Source organism: Perna viridis, chromosome 4 (genome assembly GCF_037379345.1).
Source record: "Perna viridis isolate PV_CMFRI_1.1 ecotype Kerala chromosome 4, ASM3737934v1, whole genome shotgun sequence".
NCBI lineage: Eukaryota > Metazoa > Mollusca > Bivalvia > Mytilida > Mytilidae > Perna > Perna viridis.
The window spans coordinates 46,875,911-46,895,193 of record NC_142448.1 but is presented as its reverse complement, the minus strand read 5'-3'; the positions used below and the strand labels follow the sequence as shown (position 1 = coordinate 46,895,193).

General features: G+C 32.5%; 1 protein-coding gene across 7 annotated transcripts in view; it reads left to right on the top strand.

Moving 5' to 3' along the window:
• LOC148620302 (tubulin-specific chaperone D-like) overlaps positions 1–19,283 on the top strand; it is a 92,323-nt gene that overhangs the window by 13,245 nt on the left and 59,795 nt on the right. For all 7 annotated transcript variants that reach the window (XR_015921774.1, XR_015921775.1, XM_088581064.1 and 4 more), the window contains exons 3-12: positions 4,248–4,345; positions 4,885–4,986; positions 5,356–5,502; positions 6,125–6,263; positions 6,938–7,033; positions 9,852–9,984; positions 11,422–11,558; positions 12,106–12,166; positions 12,433–12,539; positions 17,432–17,494. Coding sequence is in view for 5 of the 7 variants with exons in the window: in XM_088581061.1 (XP_088437187.1) it covers positions 4,248–4,345; positions 4,885–4,986; positions 5,356–5,502; positions 6,125–6,263; positions 6,938–7,033; positions 9,852–9,984; positions 11,422–11,558; positions 12,106–12,166; positions 12,433–12,539; positions 17,432–17,494 (1,083 nt within the window). In the remaining 2 variants the exon portion in view is untranslated. The remainder of the gene's footprint in view (positions 1–4,247; positions 4,346–4,884; positions 4,987–5,355; positions 5,503–6,124; positions 6,264–6,937; positions 7,034–9,851; positions 9,985–11,421; positions 11,559–12,105; positions 12,167–12,432; positions 12,540–17,431; positions 17,495–19,283) is intronic.

Here is a 19,283-nt window from a genome sequence, read left to right as displayed (position 1 = left end):
ACCAACGGAGGCCCAAGGCATGTGGTATAGTTCAATAAGCCTGGTAGTAAACAGTTTAAAAAAAGAAACAGAGCACAAGTGGTATAATGAATTAATGAAATGATGCATGACACTGAAAATGGAAATAAATAGTTTCTACAAAAGACCATTACTGTTGATAGTTAGAGAAACCCCATAGCTTCCAGCAAATAAAGTTTAAAACATAAACCAACAAAGTGATTCATTTTAAAAAGTCATGGTCCTAAGCACTTACTTTTCTCTGTCCTTGTCCTTGTTTTTCTTCACCTTATCACCAATGTTATCAAAGATGTCAAATCTAATGCAACATCCCTTTTCTGACAGTTCAGCATACACATTACAATTGTAGAACCACACTTTATAGAAATTATAGTCACCATCTTTCACTTTTGTCATTAAAGCTTGGTTCTTTTGAGTGATATCATCATGGAATTCCACCTCATTCTTTCGGTTTTTTTTTTCTTCCTCATAAGGCTTATTTTTAGTTCAGTGTTTCTCACTTTGGCAATTACAGGTCGATCTTGCCCTGGAATGTGATGGATTGCAACAATATCACTTTCTTCCAGATTAACCTTCAAATCCTCTTTCACTTTATTTCAAAATTCATCTTTTAGATTTTTACTTGGTTTCTCTGGATAGTTAATTATTCTGATGTTGTGTTTCCTGCTATATTCATTATAACTTGCTTAAGCTCCAGTGCTTCTGATGACCACATTTTGTTGTGCTTGATTGGTTCTTTAAGTTTTGAAATAGCTCTTTCCTTAGAGCAAACACTTTCCTTGAGGTTTTCATTTGTTATGAGTAAGGAGTCTATCTGATTTTGAAATTTACCAGTTCTTTCTCTTTCTTTACTCTCAAAGGTTTTGGTTAGTTTGTCTTCAAAATCAATTACTAGTAATAATTGTTTCACAATGTCTGATACAATATTTTTCAAATCTGATTGTTTAACCAAACATTTCATGGCATTGTCCAGATCATTCTTAGATGGTGTTTCCTCGAGGCATTCTTTAATCTCTTTTAAGTCTTTTTGAATGCTCATTATATCAGTGCCTTCAAGACTTTCTTCTGACACTTCAGAATGTGATTGTTTGTTTAACTTTGAGGGTTTTTCTCTTGATTCATTGTCATCTTCTTTAAGAGGTGCTAATAAATTCTGTACACGTTTTCCTCCAGGTTGTTTACCTTTAGACATAGTAGTGGTATGCTAGGGTAATAAGCTGAACACTCTTCACCAAAGAAAATGTTATTGAATTGATATTATCCACTATTTTTGCAGTTTCAATTTTGAATGCATTGTAAATACACCATTTTAATCCTTAATGAAAACTGAATCTGATGATATAAGTTTCACATCATAACTCAATCAAGAAACCCATAAAAAACTAAAAAAAACTGCATAGCCAGAAAAACTGCGTACTCTACATCGGCAGCCATCATAATCTGCAGACAATATCTTTGTAAGATGAATTGACATCTCTTTCGTGAAGCAAGATGAAGATGCAGCTATTTGTATATACCTTTCTTTGTATAGATTCTTATAATGTTTGGGAATCCAATATGAGTAAGGCAAGTCATCACATTTTGTTTTGATGTTGAGAGAAGACATGAAGGACTAATGGTTGTTTAGGATTTCATCTTAGTAAAAGTAGACTAAAAATGCCCAATTCCTTGAGGTAATGGCCTTTACAAACAAATACAATGTTGTTTGAAGCTTTGTCCGCAGGGATGATGAAATATTTTTTATGCAGTGAGGTAAAGCATTCAAGTGCCTCATTATCATTAAATACAGACTTGTGTCGTTTACTGACAAACTTCTTTAGATTTTCAACACGATTCCATACTAATGACCAGATGGTACGTAACCAATCTGACAAGGACTCTACTTCTGGTTCTTGGTTCTTTTCCCTCTTTATCCATGACCTGGCATGATCTTCAGCAGCATTCATTGTGGTTGTGAAATAATATTTCCATTTGAGGGATCTGTGATTCTCTGAATTTTGGACCATGAGAAATTACCTTATGTGGGAGTTCATTCTTAATAATATGCAGTGTGTTAGCATAGTGTTACGTATTACCATATTCGTTCTTTTTTTTTCTATGATTGCCACTGGATTTTAATGGATCAGTGTGAAGGTAGTTATTTACCAAATTCATCGTGATATAATTTCTGTAAGATTATTTTAGCTTTCACATTAAAAAATAAACTTCTTAACACATAAAAATAACAGCTTTATGATACCTCTACTCTAATGTTGCAATCACCTTGGCCATCAGTGTTCTTTTCACTTTTTTTAACAGATTTCTCAGCTTCTACTGAAGGGAGTGCTTAGATATGTGGTAATATGCTTTCTCATGATGACTTGTACTGTGTCTCCCCATTTAAGGTTCGTTGCTCGTCTACTTCCTGTTTACCAATCGACTTTGTAGATCTTTAGGTGCTGCATAACAGAAATTTTTGTAACTGATTTCTCAGCTTCTATGAAAGGGAATGCTTAGAAATTTGGTATATTGCTTCTGCATGACTAATTGTACTGTGTCTCCCTTTCCCAGCTTTGACTGAAATGGTTGAGTGGGGGTATTCTTATCACGACTTAGTAGGCAACATCTTGTTTAATTTTAAATTTGCATTATAATAAGATATTTGAAATACATGTAGTATGATTGGATGTTTACTGTAATCAGTATTAAAATTCATGGAAGCTGATGTTTGAAATACAACAAATGCATGCTCAAACTACTACAATACTGTGAAAATGAAAAAAAATAAATCAAGCTGCAATCACTTTGAATTTAAAAACCTACAGCTGAACAAAACCATGTATGTATAGCACATGTGATCTTAAGCTCTGTGGTTCAGATGACCTGAAAACTGAGTTGTATTAAATAGTTATGTTGTTCCAAAATATGCCAGGGAAAAGAAAAGTCCTCTATTGGCAGCTAAATAAAACCCTGAAGATCCTGCCACTAGGCAACAGTACTTAAATTTAAAAAAAAACAAATAATTTTAGATTGTAGGGATATTTTTTGAGTAAGCATTTTATTACTGGAGAATATTATACATGTAGGTACACATGTACATGTATTAGTAAATTTCCTTGATGTAAGCAACTAGATCTGAACTTTTTCATTCAGTTGCCAAAAAGTCACTAGTATAATTAAGGCCTCAGTACAAAAAGTTGGGTTGCCCTATAGTGATTACTCTATCCCTTCATCTATGCTTCAGTGTGACTGTCTGATACAAACTCCTGTCTTGTCTTTTGATGTAGGCTTTTGATATTTTGCATATGGATAGATCACCTACAGATGATGTGTCCCATACCATGGATAGTTGCCTATGACCTTAAATTTTTACCTCAAGGTCAAATTCCTGTTTTTCTGTGACAAACTCATGTCCAGGCTATAATTTTTTTTGTTTTTAGATGTTTTGATATTTTGCATATGGGTAGATCACCTAAAGACCATGTGTTGCGTACTATGGTTTGTGACCTTACCTTGAACTTTGACTTCCAGGTTTAAACTAATGATTTTTGCACAACTATATCATATACTAGTGTTCATATCACAACTCATACGTTATGCCAGAGGTTGCCGAAACTATGCAGACTTTTTGTATCGCGCTAGAACTCTAACAAATAGGCTTCTGGAACAGGGTTATGTTGCTACAAGATTGAAGTCATCACTACAGAAGTTTTATGGTCGTCATCATGAACTCGTGGATCGTTATGGTGTATCCATCAGCACCATGAAAACTGATTTATTCAACGGGTCATAGTTTTCCTTTCCTCGTTTGTCTACCCCGGACTTGACTTTTTATGAGCAACTCGGCGGGTGTTTCTAGAAAAGCAGAGGACGCTTACCCTACCGATGCACCTGGTCCATGCTCCCAGTTTGTAGTGGAGTCTGAGTTGCTCATTTACTTTTGTTACTTTGTATGTATGATTTTCGTTACTTTATATTCTTTGTTGTGTATGTCTGTTTTCCATGTCTGGTCTTTGTCCCTGGATTAAATTCTTTTGGTTACCGCTATAACCTTGGTTCCCTTGATTACTCTTTGTGAGTTTTGTGAGTTAATTTAATATGTTAAGCATGGCTGATGTGCAGTATTTTAAACTCGGCATGGCTCACAGAGATGTACTCATCTCAATGATATCTGGTTATATCTGATTTTATGTCATTGCAATGCAAAAAAAATTGTTTTTTTTATTTTTGTACACCTTATAATATTTCAGAATGTTTGTTAACACAGATACTGAAAATTACAAGAGACTCAAAATCACCAACACCATTAGTTCATTTGGCATTCAAATGTCTATATCTCATCACAAAGGTAGGCCTGATTACCAGTATTCATTATGCAATATGACCTTTAGAACTTGAATTCTACTGCACAACCAATATTTAAAGACTTGATGTAGCCAAAAACTGGTATGCAGAGAGTTAAAATTTCTATTATGTTTCTGAAGAGAAAAAATTAACAGTTTTGGGTTTTAGATTTCCAGGTGTTTTATTTCTCACACACCCTTTAGCTACATTTGGTTGATAGCTGAAACATGGAAATTTTGGGTATGTTTTGTATTATGGTAAGACTTGTTATTTTGGGTATGTTTTGTATTATGGTAAGTCTTGTTATTTTACTTGTTTATTAATATATGATTTAGTTGTGATTGTAGTAATTTCCAGCAATTTTTTTTATAAATGGTCATTTTATATCTAGACTAACCATGACAACGATCTCATGTTACTTCATGTCTTTCATAATGGAAATAAAACAAATACAAAGATTTGGAAGATAACATAGTTACCATAAGTCACCATAGACTATGATTATGGAAGTATCAATTTGAATAATTATACATTTAATTTCAGATGAGAGGTGCAAAAGTCATTGTTAGACTGTTTCCTCATGAAGTAGCTGACGTGGAACCAGTAATTGCCTTATTGACAGCACAGGATCCTAAGGACCATGAGGTATTAAATGCCATTAAAGCAAATTGTTATATGATAAGCTTGTTAACATTACTTGAAGACTTTTGTTGTCATAGTAATGTAATATTAGTACAGCATTGAAGAACTGAGCAGAAATGAATTCACTTTTAGGTCATTATCATAGAAACTGATATGGCTATTATGCTTATCAAACTTTTCTGAAATGATGATAAAGATATTGTTTGTTTATTACATGACTGTAGATTTTTGTACAGATGGTATATATGAAAAACTGAAAAACTGCTAAAAAACTACAATGAGAACTCTCTCAACTGAAGTGATATTTCAAATTATATTTGAATATGTTGACTTTTCATTGATTATAAATACAAATGATTTTCTTGTGAACAGACATGGGAGACAAGATATGAATTACTACTATGGATGTCTATGGTGTGTATGATACCATTTGATATGGTTCGATTAGACAGTAATGTGGCAACAGAGGATGGACAGAGAAAGAAACCTGCCATGGATAGGATTTTGGACTTGGCAAAGGTATAGGGGAAAATAATACTTTGATTTTTTAACATGACCCTCTATAATGAAGTTGTGGTCCTCGATCTTTACTTCCTTCCATAAGACTGTACAATAAACATACTGCAAATGACTACAACCAAACTAATTACCAACTTAGATCTTAGGGAAATTTAGCAGACTTTTGATTTTCAATGTCATAGATCAAAGACAAAATTAAGGTCATATATGAAAGTTCAATGTAACTTGTAATTTTTTTTAATGGTAAGCAGTTGCTGTACTTTACATTTCCTTGTTACTAAGTATTTGGTAATGCAGTAGTTGGTTAGGTTTAAGATACATGTTTTTGTGCTGTACTATAATGAAGTTTATTTTTTGAAGACAATTTATCAAGATCTGTAACATAAAAAAAGGACATTAAAAACAATTCACAAAACTTACCATTCATGGTCTGAATATCCATGAAAAAAAAATTGTATTAAATTTTCAATATTGTTTTTTTTCTTCTATCCTGTCCTCTGCTTCCGATCTCCTGAAAGGTAAATGTGATTTGAAGTAGAAAATATGTGGTAAGTCTTTTTTAAAGGTGTTAAATGGCCAAATGATTCCTTTTTAAAATATGTTAAGTACAATATTATTACAGCTGTACCTGACAGTGAATGACAAGTCTCAGGATGCTTCAGCTTACCTAACTTCTAGATTCCTTACCAGACCAGATGTTCAAAGAGAAAAGCTCCCAGCCTTTCTTGACTGGAGTCTACAGATCTTATATAAGGCTGACAGTTAGTAATGTTCAACTGTTTTTTAGTGATTCTTTAATAAATTGATGGGTTGAAAAATTAATTAGTCCACAACTTTTTACAACAAGTTTTATTCCTTACAACATAGCTTCAGCAGTTTCATATTCAAAAGTACCATGCAGCATCCAAATTTTAAACACATTGAAAGGTTAATCATGCAAGCCAGTTAATGGAGCAGTTCAACTTTGACCTATCCTTGATGTAGATGGCTAAAGAACAACAGCCATATGAATCACAATTCCCAAAAAAACATTTATAAGTAGATTTCAAGACAGGCATTTACATACGTATGAATTGAGAAAACTGTTCAGATGTTGCAGTAAGTGTAACAACCATGTTGATTTTTACATGCATAATATGGTCAGTATTACCACATTTACTTGATGAAGAGAATTGTTCAAAATTTTACTTTTCTATCTGTGGAAACAATGACAGGTGTTAACAGTACTTGTGGTATCCTTAGAGTTGTGTCTTTGCTGTTATTATTTATTTATTCCACTTTGAGACAATGACAGTAGTTAACAGTGATTGCAGTATCCTGAGAGTTTTGTCTTTGCAGTTAATAATTGATTTATAGCAGTGGAGGCAGTGAAATTAGTAGACAGTACTTGTGGTTTCCTGAGAGTTTTGTCTGCTGTTAATTTTTTTTTTTTCAGTTGAGAGAATGACAGGAGTTAACAGTGCTTGTGGTATCCTGAGAGTTTTGTCTCTTCTATTTAAACATGGCAAAAGAGAAGATCTTCTGCAATACGGTAAATTGTTGTTTTTTTCTGCCCTGCCTAGGTTGTAGTCAGTTATTATACCAAACTTTGTAAGTGTGGTGTAAATAGTGATAGGGGTGTCCGTCTAACCTTTCATCAGTCCATACTTCCTTCCTTTCTTCCGACTTGTTCAGTTACCTTTGTTGCTTTGTTTTGTACATATTATTAGTCTCCTGGCTTTAGCTGAAGGGGACTTTAGATATGCAGTCTGTCGGTCTGGAAAAAAATTGAAGTAATCCATACTTTTTTTCTAAATGCTTGCAGATATTGAGCATGTTTTTGGTGTGTGAGTCAACCTTAATGAGTTACAGATCATGATTAGGTTTCGTTCCACTTCGCTGATTTTTTTCTGAGTTATTGCCCTTGAACTTTGAAAAATTTACCGAAATTTAAGTTTTCTGCACATTTTTTGTAAACACTTGCAGATATTGAGATGATTTAAGATATGTTAGGTTACCCTGATGAGTTACAGATCAAGTTTAGGTTTCGTTTTGCTTCACTGATTTTTGTCTTAGTAATGGCCCTTGAATTTATGGATATTAAAGTTCTCGCACTTTTTTTATAACGTTTGCAGATATTGAGCTAAATTTTGGTATGTGAGTCTACATTGATGAGTTACAGATCAAGATTATATTTTTTCAGCTTTGCCGATTTTTTCCAAAGTAACCAATATTCAGTTTAGGGTGCTATACTAAAATTTCAGTTTACACACTTTTTTCTAAAGACTTAAGACATTGAATTGGTTTTTTTTGACAAATCAATCAACCGTTATTTGAAACCTAATCTGTCCAATTGTCCTGCTTAAAACTTTGCAAATCTGCATCTGTTAAATGGATTTTAACATCTTTCTTGTCTTTATCCATATCCCTTCATCTGATTAAAATCGAGGTCATTTCCTCACATTGTCATTTATATTTGATGATCCAAGGTAGTATTTGGGTCAGTGATTATGTTTTTGTTGTGTGTGTCTGTTTTCCCTGTCTGGTCTTTGTTCATGAATTACATTCGTTTGATTTCTGCTAGAATTTTGGTTCCCTCAAATACTCTTTTCTTTCTTCTGTTACAAAGGGGGGACCCATCTTGTATCCATTACTTCTCCTACACCACTGAATAGAATTGAATATAACTTTCACAGAATTTTTATGACATGCTGCCATTGTGCATCTTCTATTTTAGATTTTGATCTGAATCAATTTAAGAGTTTCACATAGCAAAATGTGGACTTTATTGTTTGTGAATATGGTTGCATATATCTTTATCCATTTCTCCTCCTACATCACTGAATGGAATTGAATAAAACTTTCACTGATTCTTTATTACCTGTTCCCATCGTGCACACCTATTTTACATAGTCGATTACATAGTTTTTTTAGGCGATACGGAGGTCAAAAGGGGGATTGGGGTATCAAGTTAGTGAGTATTCCTCACAGTTTTTCTAGTTTGTTATTATTAAGCATTATTTCCTGTCACATTTAAAAAAAGATAAGTAACAGATATTTTTCATGATTATTGAACTTTGTACAATGTATGACATTTGTTGTCTTTTTTTAAATCAAGCAATACATAGATTTTAGTGTGGGAAACCACCACTCGCCAGCTCGTCAAATACAAGTATATCTGTAATTTGTAAGTTCTCATTAGCTTACACCTGTCAATTTGGCGACAGTCATTTGATTTGGCAAGTTTGAAGGAAAGTTAACCAGCCAACAGGTTATTTAGTTACACACACCCCTTAACAACATACATTAAAAACATGTTCCCTACATTTTAAGAAGTTTAGCTTTAGATCTAATATGTTAAGTGAATATTGGCATGACATGCACAATTTTATTGATTTAAAGCATTGTTTACGATCTGCCATTTTAATTTCCAGTAAAAGGGATGTGCCAAAACCTACACAACGGTCCTGATCTCGAATTAGTATTCAAATGAAATTATCTTGGTAATTTATGATATGTTACCTTAAATTATTTGTTTTTTGTCAAAATGAACAAGAAGCAATGATAAACATTTTATTGTTTCATAATGATGAATCTGTTGAAATATAATTTCATTTTTAAAATATGAGTTCTGAAATGGAGTACTTATTGTACATAAAAAAACTTCAGTGGGAGGGAATATTCGAAAATGGAAATGTTTTTGATAAATTTAAAAAGTGAAAAGATAGTTGAAAAAGGAAAAAGAAAGACAGAAGATAGTCAAATTCAAGAGAAAACAGATGATAGTACAGACAAAAAAAACCCCAAAAAATTGGCGGTTTGAATTTCTAGTTGGCTAGCAAGATCAATATTCCACTAGCCAGAATGACCAGTTGGGAAAAAATGGTTTTCCACACTGTATATTTTAGTGATGGTTTAAGTAGAAGCATTTTTTTATGTGTGAATAGTCATTATATGACAATTGATTTTAATTGATTGATTGATTTTTGGGGTTTAACGCCCGAGCAGCAATATTTCAGCTATTTTAAATGATTAATTGATTTTAATCATGTACTTTTAACCCATAGTATAGATTATGTACTCTGGACATTTGAAATGATTTATTAAATATCAAGTGCCCTCCTTAAACTTATTCTTATTGGTGGAATTTCATTATATCTTGTGTAACTTGCATAAAATAGGAGGAAATCTGTTTCATTAATTAAATGAAATGAGCTAAGTCCGGTGGTTGTAATGTCACCAATGACTACTGATACTTTAGATGAAGAGAAGATTATAAATGTGATATATGTAAATAGAAAGATTTCTAAATCATGATTCATTCAAGATTTAAATTGACTCGAGACATAAATTTAAACTATTTATTGCAGCTCCAGTTGTGATGAAAAAGCTAGAGGAATTGAAGAAAAAAGGCACTAACAACACTCTGTTGAGAAAATCTATGATCAAAGTCATTCAGAGGCTTGGCTTAACATTCCTAAAAAACAAAGTAGCTATATGGAGGTAAGAGTTTTGTGGTATGTTATATTTTCACAAAGTAAACTGTTACAAAATCTTTCAACATTTCTGAAAAAAAATTTCAATGTTTTTCTTATTCTGTCATGTATTTTGTCATATTTTTTTTACATACACTATGAATTCATATAGTTCATCCAAAAATATCATAACACATGGCAAATACCGTGTGAATAGTATGACTGAATGATGTATACCTTAGAGGTACAACTAGAGATAAAAACATTCACAACTTTTAAGGAGTGAACTGTTCCTGTATCTTTAACAACTTGTTCAGACTACTACAAATTCATGGTCAATGTATATGTTTGTAGTATAATCATTCATTTATTAAAGTGTTTTAAACGAAGTGCTCCATATCAAGCTAAAAAGTCTGGTACTGAATGAGGTTTGACACTAGTGATTCAACAGGTTAGAGGTTGGAGTGTCAGAAATCATTCCAGCTCATTATCATTAGGTTCAATGTTTAAAGAAGATGATTCGTACTGGTAAAGTACAACATAGCTACTGTTAATTTCAAGTATAAGTTTACAATGTATATTAGGTTCAATTTTATTCAAAATAGGGCATGATATTTATTGTTGGCTTAACTATAGACATATAATAAATAGAGAATACTACATGGCAAAATAAGTATCACATGCTGTATCATCCTTAGATACCTGTATCAGCACAAGGGTCCAAGGGATAATAATGAATGAGGGTTATACATGTGATACAGATTTTGCCGTGTAGTATACACTTCATCATACATATTAAAGTATTTCTGGTTTTTATTTTATCAAGTGTTACCTCTGGTTAACGAGGAGTTTTACTAGTTTAGGAAAATTTATTCACTGCTTAGCCACGAAAATAACAGAAAATTCTAATAAGGGGTGTGAAAAAGGTTAGCCATGTGATACAGGGATGAGGTAAGGGTGACCATCTAACATGTGAGACTAAATCAGATATTCAAAGCTGCTGCATTTACTACTAAATATATGATAAAATGAGATAGAGATAGAGATAGAGATACAGTACCTGAACCGATCATTGCAACAAAAATTGTGATCGGTCATTGATCACTGATCAGTTTCATGTCAGTCATTGATCCATCAAAGCGATCCATTTAACTGGTAATCGCATCACATGACCACAGAACAGTCAATGTATTTTACGGTTTGAGTTGTTTTCTTTGTCAATTTTACACATATTTACATAATGTTATATATTTAAACATCAATTTATACTTTTATTGTACATTATTTTATTTAAAACAGATCTTACGTCATATTACAAAACAAAACTGCGATCAGATCAGTGATCTGTTATCGTTCCGTCAGCGATTAATCATTCATCGATCCGTCAAATCGTTGCTTGGATTGGTTCATGGACTGTAGATGAATTAATGACAGGAAGTGTAAGAGTAAGACAATTTATTTTCAGGTATCAGAGAGGGAGCAGATCATTGGCTGATAATTTGGCCACATCCTTTGACAAGAGTAACTCCCAGCAGCAGACTTACAATTCACCAGCAGAGGATGAGGATTATGATATACCTGATGAGATAGAGGATGTTATTGGTAATGTTGTATTCAAAAACATACTATCTTTATATGGCAGAAACATTTTATTTTGAAAAGTACTGTAGCTGGTCAAAATTTTTGAGGTTCTATCAAAATTAAAGAGCAATATGCTTGTATTAACCTTCATGGTTTCTAAGATTCCTCTTTTTTTTTAATTAAGAATAGGAAACAAATTTTTACACTACACTATAAAAAAGTACATAACTTTGACAAAAAAATACACATTTGTATTCATGCAGTTAGGCAAAATCACATTGGGTCACAAAACTTTAAACTTCTGGATTCAATTTATGTGTCCCTTTATGTTTTTCATTTTTGAGATTAAGATTTTGAGTTTGTGATTGATTCACGAAAACCCTGAAAAGGTGTACTCAATTTGTTATAATCATGCAGTAAATGACAAACCCATACAATCCTGTATTCAATATCTGATTTGACCTTAAAAAAATTAGATTTATACATGTAAACAGTAACTATTTCCTGGTCACTGAATATAAAAGTTGTACCATTAAGTATTTGTCAAAGATAATTTGTATTCTTTCAGAACATTTACTCAGTGGACTAAAGGATAAAGATACAATAGTTAGATGGTCTGCAGCAAAAGGGTAGGTCCTTTTGATTCTGTAGAAAGGTGGAAATATTTTTATAATGATTTAGATAGGTTTTTCTTTTTTGTAAATACATTGAAATCTGTCAAAACTTCTGAATGTATTTAACATGAAATGTAAGGAGACTTCAGAAGGATCTTGGTAAAGTTTTGGGTGTATTCAGGGTTCCTTTTAGACAGGTTTCTTTGCAGTTGTTCTATCACATGATCAATAAAAAGGTCTTGAACTTTGGAACTTTATTATTACTAAATGTGTTTGTCCAGTATTGGTAGAATGACTGGTAGATTACCTCAGGAGTTAGCTGATGAAGTTGTAGGGTCAGTGTTAGAACTCTTTACTTTCCAAGAAACAGATGGAGCTTGGCATGGAGGTAAGACTGTATTATTTGACTTGTTATGTTAGGCTCTCATTAGATCCAAATAACGTGAGGATTAATGTGAAAGTTCTTCTTTTAGTGTGTACATGTACTACATTTCAAGTGCATCAGACCATCAGTACAGTGGGCGCAACACGAATTTTAATTTCTCACCTAAACGCGGTTGAGGCGGAGTTGCGTTTAGAATTGGGCCTCCGTGACAATCACCGTTTCAGGGTTAAGTCGCGGCTGAAAGCCGGTTGCTAATTGATGATGTGATAGCGTTGAGAAATGATTTATCATTTAACAAAAAAAATCTGTTTAACATAATATCAATGCTATAATTAAAAACTGTTTGTTTTTTAATATAGGATAATTGTACTTACACTTCACCTCAACTTACTTATTTTATTAGATTGTAGTACCTTTTTTCTTCAAACTTGATTGAAGTTAATTTCTACCCGTTGAACGTCAACACGATGTTTCATAATTGTTTACAGGTAATCCTTACCTGTCAAATTTTACCCTGCAGATGTTCTAATTACGTGATAATTATTTCCAAATTCGAAATTAACAGGGCAATTAACATCACATTCAAACATTTTGTACTGTTAATTGATTTACTGCTATTAAACATGTGCCACATTTTCACAAGTTTTGAAAAACGTAATAGAATGTAAAAAAAAACACAACAATTTAATCTTTTTATGTTTTAAATACTAATTTTTTTCTTTATTTACTCCTATTCAAATCTACACTTTAAATTTCAATGTTTTCAATTTGAATAAAAGCAAACTAGAATAAAAACAATTTTTTAAATATATATTGTATAAAGAATTATGCACACAGATTTTAAAAATTAATTGTAAATTAATAATTGTATACAAAGTTGGATAATACCGCACTTACAATATTGTGTAGATATATCGATGTATACAATTATTTATAGATATAAATTCGAAAATTTGTCGTAAATTTTTCAGATTATATTTGAAAATTAATTGAGTAATAAAACAAAAAGTGGAACATATTCTGCTATCTATTTGTTCAAAAGATTACCCTAGAAACACTTGCTTACAAGTTTTACGTTGAGCAGGCAATGAATGATCAGGATTTAGCCTTCTGAAGTGCTTCTAAAAAAACCAAGAGTCCAGACTGTAGCAGAGAGGTCTTTACAGAGTCACATTAATAAAAGAGGCTTAAAATTTTGGAAGTAGACATAGTTTTAGATAATTGTTCACTCACCGTAGAACAGGCTTACATGATTTGAAAGTTCTACAGGTATTATAGTAACTTTCAACTTTTGGGACTTCTCCTTTCGTTGGGATTTAGTGTAGAATAAATCTTGCAAGGTGGACAGTATTATACATGACTGTCATGCACAGAGTGTAATGAAGATAAACTTATACAATAAAAGAATTAAGCAAGAAATCCAAGTTAATATATCTGTTGCCAAGTACAATAATGTATAAAATCTACGACATACGTATTCTGCATTGGCAGAAGTTCTGCCATCTTTATAGAGCAGGAATGGTTGTCATCAACTCACTGTCGAATATTAACAAGCTCATTACAGTGTTTGTATTGGTAGAAGATTTTGTGTGATAGTTTAATGTTACTGCAAAAAGACTAGTATTACCAAATTGTTGATCTTGAACTTAATGTGTAAGAACATTAAAACTATGTACTAAAGCAAGAATCTTTCAGTTTTACCAGTTAGTCAATTAGTTAGGTCAGTGAGATCAGAGTTGTATTTGGCTACGGAAAGACAGTACGAGAAATGCCTATTTAAATAGTGCGTAACAATTAGAATATGTAAATGCAGTGACGATAGGTAAGTCAGGCTTCTACATTCAATCTATAGAAACAAATAGTAGATTCAATTCTAATTGGGCCAGTATCAAGGTACATACAGACATGCAGCTGGAATGGATCAACATGGCTTCTACATTCAATCTATACGAACTTTCCAACCCTTTAATACATTAAAGTCGTATTTTTTCTGCGAATTATGCCAATAGGTCCATGATTTCTAGGTGGTATTTCTGCAAGCTCAAATGAAAACTTCACGGAAAATTGTTATAGAAACCGGTTGTTTTAAGCCTTTCTCGTCATCAGATATTGTCTCAATGAAGTACCTCTGTTACCACTATTAACTCTGTTATACTTGAGTGTTCTTACAAAACATATTAAAACATGGATCTGTATGGGTATGTGATCTTTTACATATCTATCACAAATTTGTCATTAAAGACCCACATTAAAGGTGCACCTGGTCCATGCTCCCAGTTTTTAGTGGAGTCCGAGTTGCTCATTTACTTTTGTTACTTTGTATGTATGATTTTAGTTACTTTATGTTCTTTGTTGTGAATGTCTGTTTTCCATGTCTGGTCTTTGTCCCTGGATTACATTCTTTTGATTACCACTATAACCTTGGTTCCCTTGATTACTCTTCCACATGTTTCATTGTAATTAAAACTCAGTTGTTGAAGTATTTCCCAACCTAAATATCACAGCTTTATAAAGTAAATTGAAAGTTAGCATAGAGTATATATGTACAGACCATGGAAGTAATATCTAGATATACTAACAAGATACACATGAGCTCCTTCGAACTAAAAAATTGCTGATATCCTAGTATTTGTATTTTTTATTTCAATATTACAACATTATTTTCAATAAAGTAGGTAACAGTAGCCAACTTTCAAATTAATACACATTCTGTCCATCTGAAAATAAAAAAAAAATATAATATACATGTATATGTTATTGTAGTATGATTCATTAAAATTGTGTTTTTTTAAATTATGAAATAACCGACATACATATTTAAGTTGTCCTTTTTGTTTACTGAGAAATTTAGGTATATTTTTCAATTTTTTTATTGCCATAAAAAAGTTTTGTTGCGCAACAGAAAAAAGAGTAATATAAAAAACATGCATTGTTTTCTGTAAACAAGCAGTAGTTTCCCAATTTGTGGGATGCTTGTGCATATCACACATATAAAGGATTATATTCAAAATAAATTTGAATTGCCTTTAATTTTTCCCCCAAAAATCGTGGACATTGGAGGTGGAACGGCACTGCAACTCTGCCCTATCACATCGTAATTTACCCCTCCCCCCCACCCCCCCAAAAAAAAAAACAAAACAAAAAAACTTGAGGTCAAAGACACTAAAATACTTAAGTTGAGCTCTGTTATTGTAACCAGCTGTACATGACTGAGAACAGGATGTTTATTTCATTTGAGTAATTAACAGGTAGTGCCCAGGAGCGTCTGTCAATCAGCATGTGGTGTGTGTATTTGAACATTACACAGCTCACTTGTCGATTCTGTCAATATACATATACATAGTAAAGAATGCTGTTTGAGTCGTATGTAACAATGCTTTGCCATATCACAAAACTGTACAAGATGTCTTACTCAGATTGACGAAGAAACTTACTGAGACAATTACATCGCAGTGTTCACAGCACACGTGGTTGCACTACAGGGGCGAACTGTTTTTCTATATTTGGACACTGTAAACTGCTACCACATTGGAAAGGATTACGGGCTTCTGTTAAATAAATCCAATTTGCTGTTATTTTATTATATATATATATATATATTTTTTGCATATATGCTATATTATATGACGATGCTTCATGTGTCCATAATTCTGCCGCCTTCTATAAATGTCCTTGGCTTTAATAAACAGATGAGACCCATGCAGGTCTGGGTGTCAAAAGAATAGGCCTGCAGTAGCACTAAGCTTGTTGTAAAAGGCGACTAAATAGTGCTCAGAAACTATAGTGCCAATGATGTGGCTCTTATGATATATATTTTATTCCGTTGGATCCATTGTAGATCCGGTAACAAGGGATGAATTATGACATCATTGGCTCTAAACTACGCATGTGTGATTTCATATGTTAAAATAACTATACTAGATTTATTGAACATCAGAATAATGGAAATTATTACAATTTATCCATATTTTATAAACAAAAAAATTACAATTCACACCAATATTTTAACAAATTTCAATATTCTTGTACTCTGCAGGCTATTTTTTTTTTATCCTGAACTTCATAATAAACTTTGCTTGTGTTCGCAAACTATCACATAACCCGGGACAGATTTACAAAATGAAGACAAACAACTTAGCTACAACGTTCACACACCGGTAAATTTTAGATAATTGAATATTACCTGAGGGCAAATCAGTTTCCTGTCATTTTAATTCACACTGCAATTAACAACCGTTTATGTCTATACATAGTATGAATTGGTGAATTAGTCTCAACCGGCACTCGCCGTTTCTCAGTTGATGGGACGCGGGGAGAGCATTGAGAATGCAATTTTTCTCAACCATGTTTAGGTGAGAAATTAAAATCCGTGTTGCGCCGACTGTATATCTCAATCCTTTCAATAACAATCCAGAAATTACTACTGGATCATTTTGTGACTACTATCTAATTCCTCATAGAAAAACATGTCATATATGTAGAAAAGCAGAATGATGGTAACTTTCATGTATAAGCTGAAATCAAACCTTCAGTTTGGACACCACTTAGATTGCAAAACTGGAAAGAAATGAAGTCATTGGCTCTACAAGTTAATTAAGTAATGTACAGTGAACAATTTAAAATACTTTGTAAGCCAGACAGTCATGTCATATAAGAATATTGCTTGTTTGTACATGAATATTTTACAGCAAAAAAACAGAACTGATTTCTTTGAGTTTTCCTTTGGTAAAAAGTTCCATTCAGTTCATGGAATTTTCTCTGAATAATGAAGACATAATTTCCCTCATCGTATATATAGTCTTCTTCTCTGAACTACAAGTAGAAGGCATAAAGAATAGTAAGATGTGATTACTGACTTGTAATGTATTGATATTTATTTGTCCTTCTGTTTCCAGGTTGTCTGTCACTTGCAGAGTTAGGAAGGAGAGGTCTACTGCTGCCACAGAGATTATCTGATGGTAATTATTGTATTAGTGATTTTATATTTCCCCCTTGCTTTGGAAGAAGTATGTAGTGATTACGGCATCTTTTCATTTATTTGTCTGACCACACCTTTTTCATTACAATTGTTTTCTACTACTTATATAACATTGAGTTAATGTTTTGTTGGAAGCTTTGTACAGGCATGCCATGTATAGTTAATGTTTTGTTGGAAGCTTTGTACAGGCATGCCATATATAATTAATGTTCTGTTGGAAGCTTTGTATAGGCATGTCATATTTAGTTAATGTTTTGATGGAAGCTTTGTATAAGCATACCATCTTTTGGAACTGGATTTAAGACTGAAGTGATATCACCTTCTTGTTTGATAGCTGTAAATATTTTGGTTACTGGGGTGGGAAGGTGGGTATAGACTTAAGTGAGCTTTACTCTAAATTTAGTTGTCCTTACATCTTACACAACGGTGTTAAGGTGTTTTTCAGAAAATTTGACAAAAATCCTGTACAATTTTAAATATGTTTCAACCTCCCAATAAATCCTTTATTTAACATTTTTCAGACAAAAAACTACATATGTACATATTCTACGATATCAGTCCATCGATTTTGTATGAAAAATTTCAACATTCCTGAATTAGAAACAAATCACATGACCAAAACATGCCTTCTTCATAAAATATCAGGAACATCAAAAGTCCAGGATGAAGCCGATAACAGCCCATTCTGAAATTTAACAGACATTTTTAAGTTACTTTATATTATCCAAAAAGTGCTGTGACTAATTTACCTGAGATCGTAAACATATTTAAATTTTGGACCAAAGCAGTGTTTTTACAAATTTCATCAAGATTTTGCACTTCATTTGCTTTTTTTTATATGTTAAATAGTTAAGGTAAATTAGTCACAGCGATTTTTAAAAACATTTAAATTTCTGCTATCGAACCCACCATAAATCTAGTGAGTCTATTAAGCTCTTCCTCCTGAACTTTGGGATCAAAATAGAGTGGTATCATTTAATTATTTCATATCGTAAAGGATGACATAAATCAAAATGTTCAAGATAATGACAATAGTAAGGTAATATCAAAATCGGACTACGGAAGAGAATGGAATGGACATTCTGCATTGTACTGATGACGACATGACGTTAACTGCTGAGAATATATGGACGTGGCACTACTGGTTAATTAATAAATTTTAATTTTAAAACACTTTGTTCTCATTTTGTTAAAATATTAAATTAAAACAATATAATTTTAATGAACTAATTATGAAATAAACCAATCTTCAATATTACTCAGTCGACTTTTTCACAGGGACTGTTCAAAGCACCATTCCACAGGCACTCGAGGACAGGATATAGTTATTTATTTATTTTTTAACTTTTTGGAAAAAAATTCTGATTTTTTATTTATTGAAACCATAAAAGCTTTAGAACGCGTGTCTGACCTGTTTTTTATGTAATTTTAGAATTTTTGATACATACCCTAGCCTGTTTTTCTCCATTATAGTACTATTTAAGTGTTTAGCAGTGGCGGATTTACCGGGGGAGCTAAGGGGACTTTAGCCCACACCCCTACTCTGCTTCTTTTAAAATTAATAATCATCACCATAAAATTAAGTTACAAGTGTTTTATAGCTAAGGCTTATCTCATACTACTAGGGGTAAAACCAATTAACACCCAGCGTGTGTATATCTGGTCAAATATCTTTGTCGATTTATTTTGCATCACGTCACCCCCTAGAATATTTACGACTATTCTAGTTAGAATGTTTACTATTGAAGCGCATGTTTCAAGGCAAATAC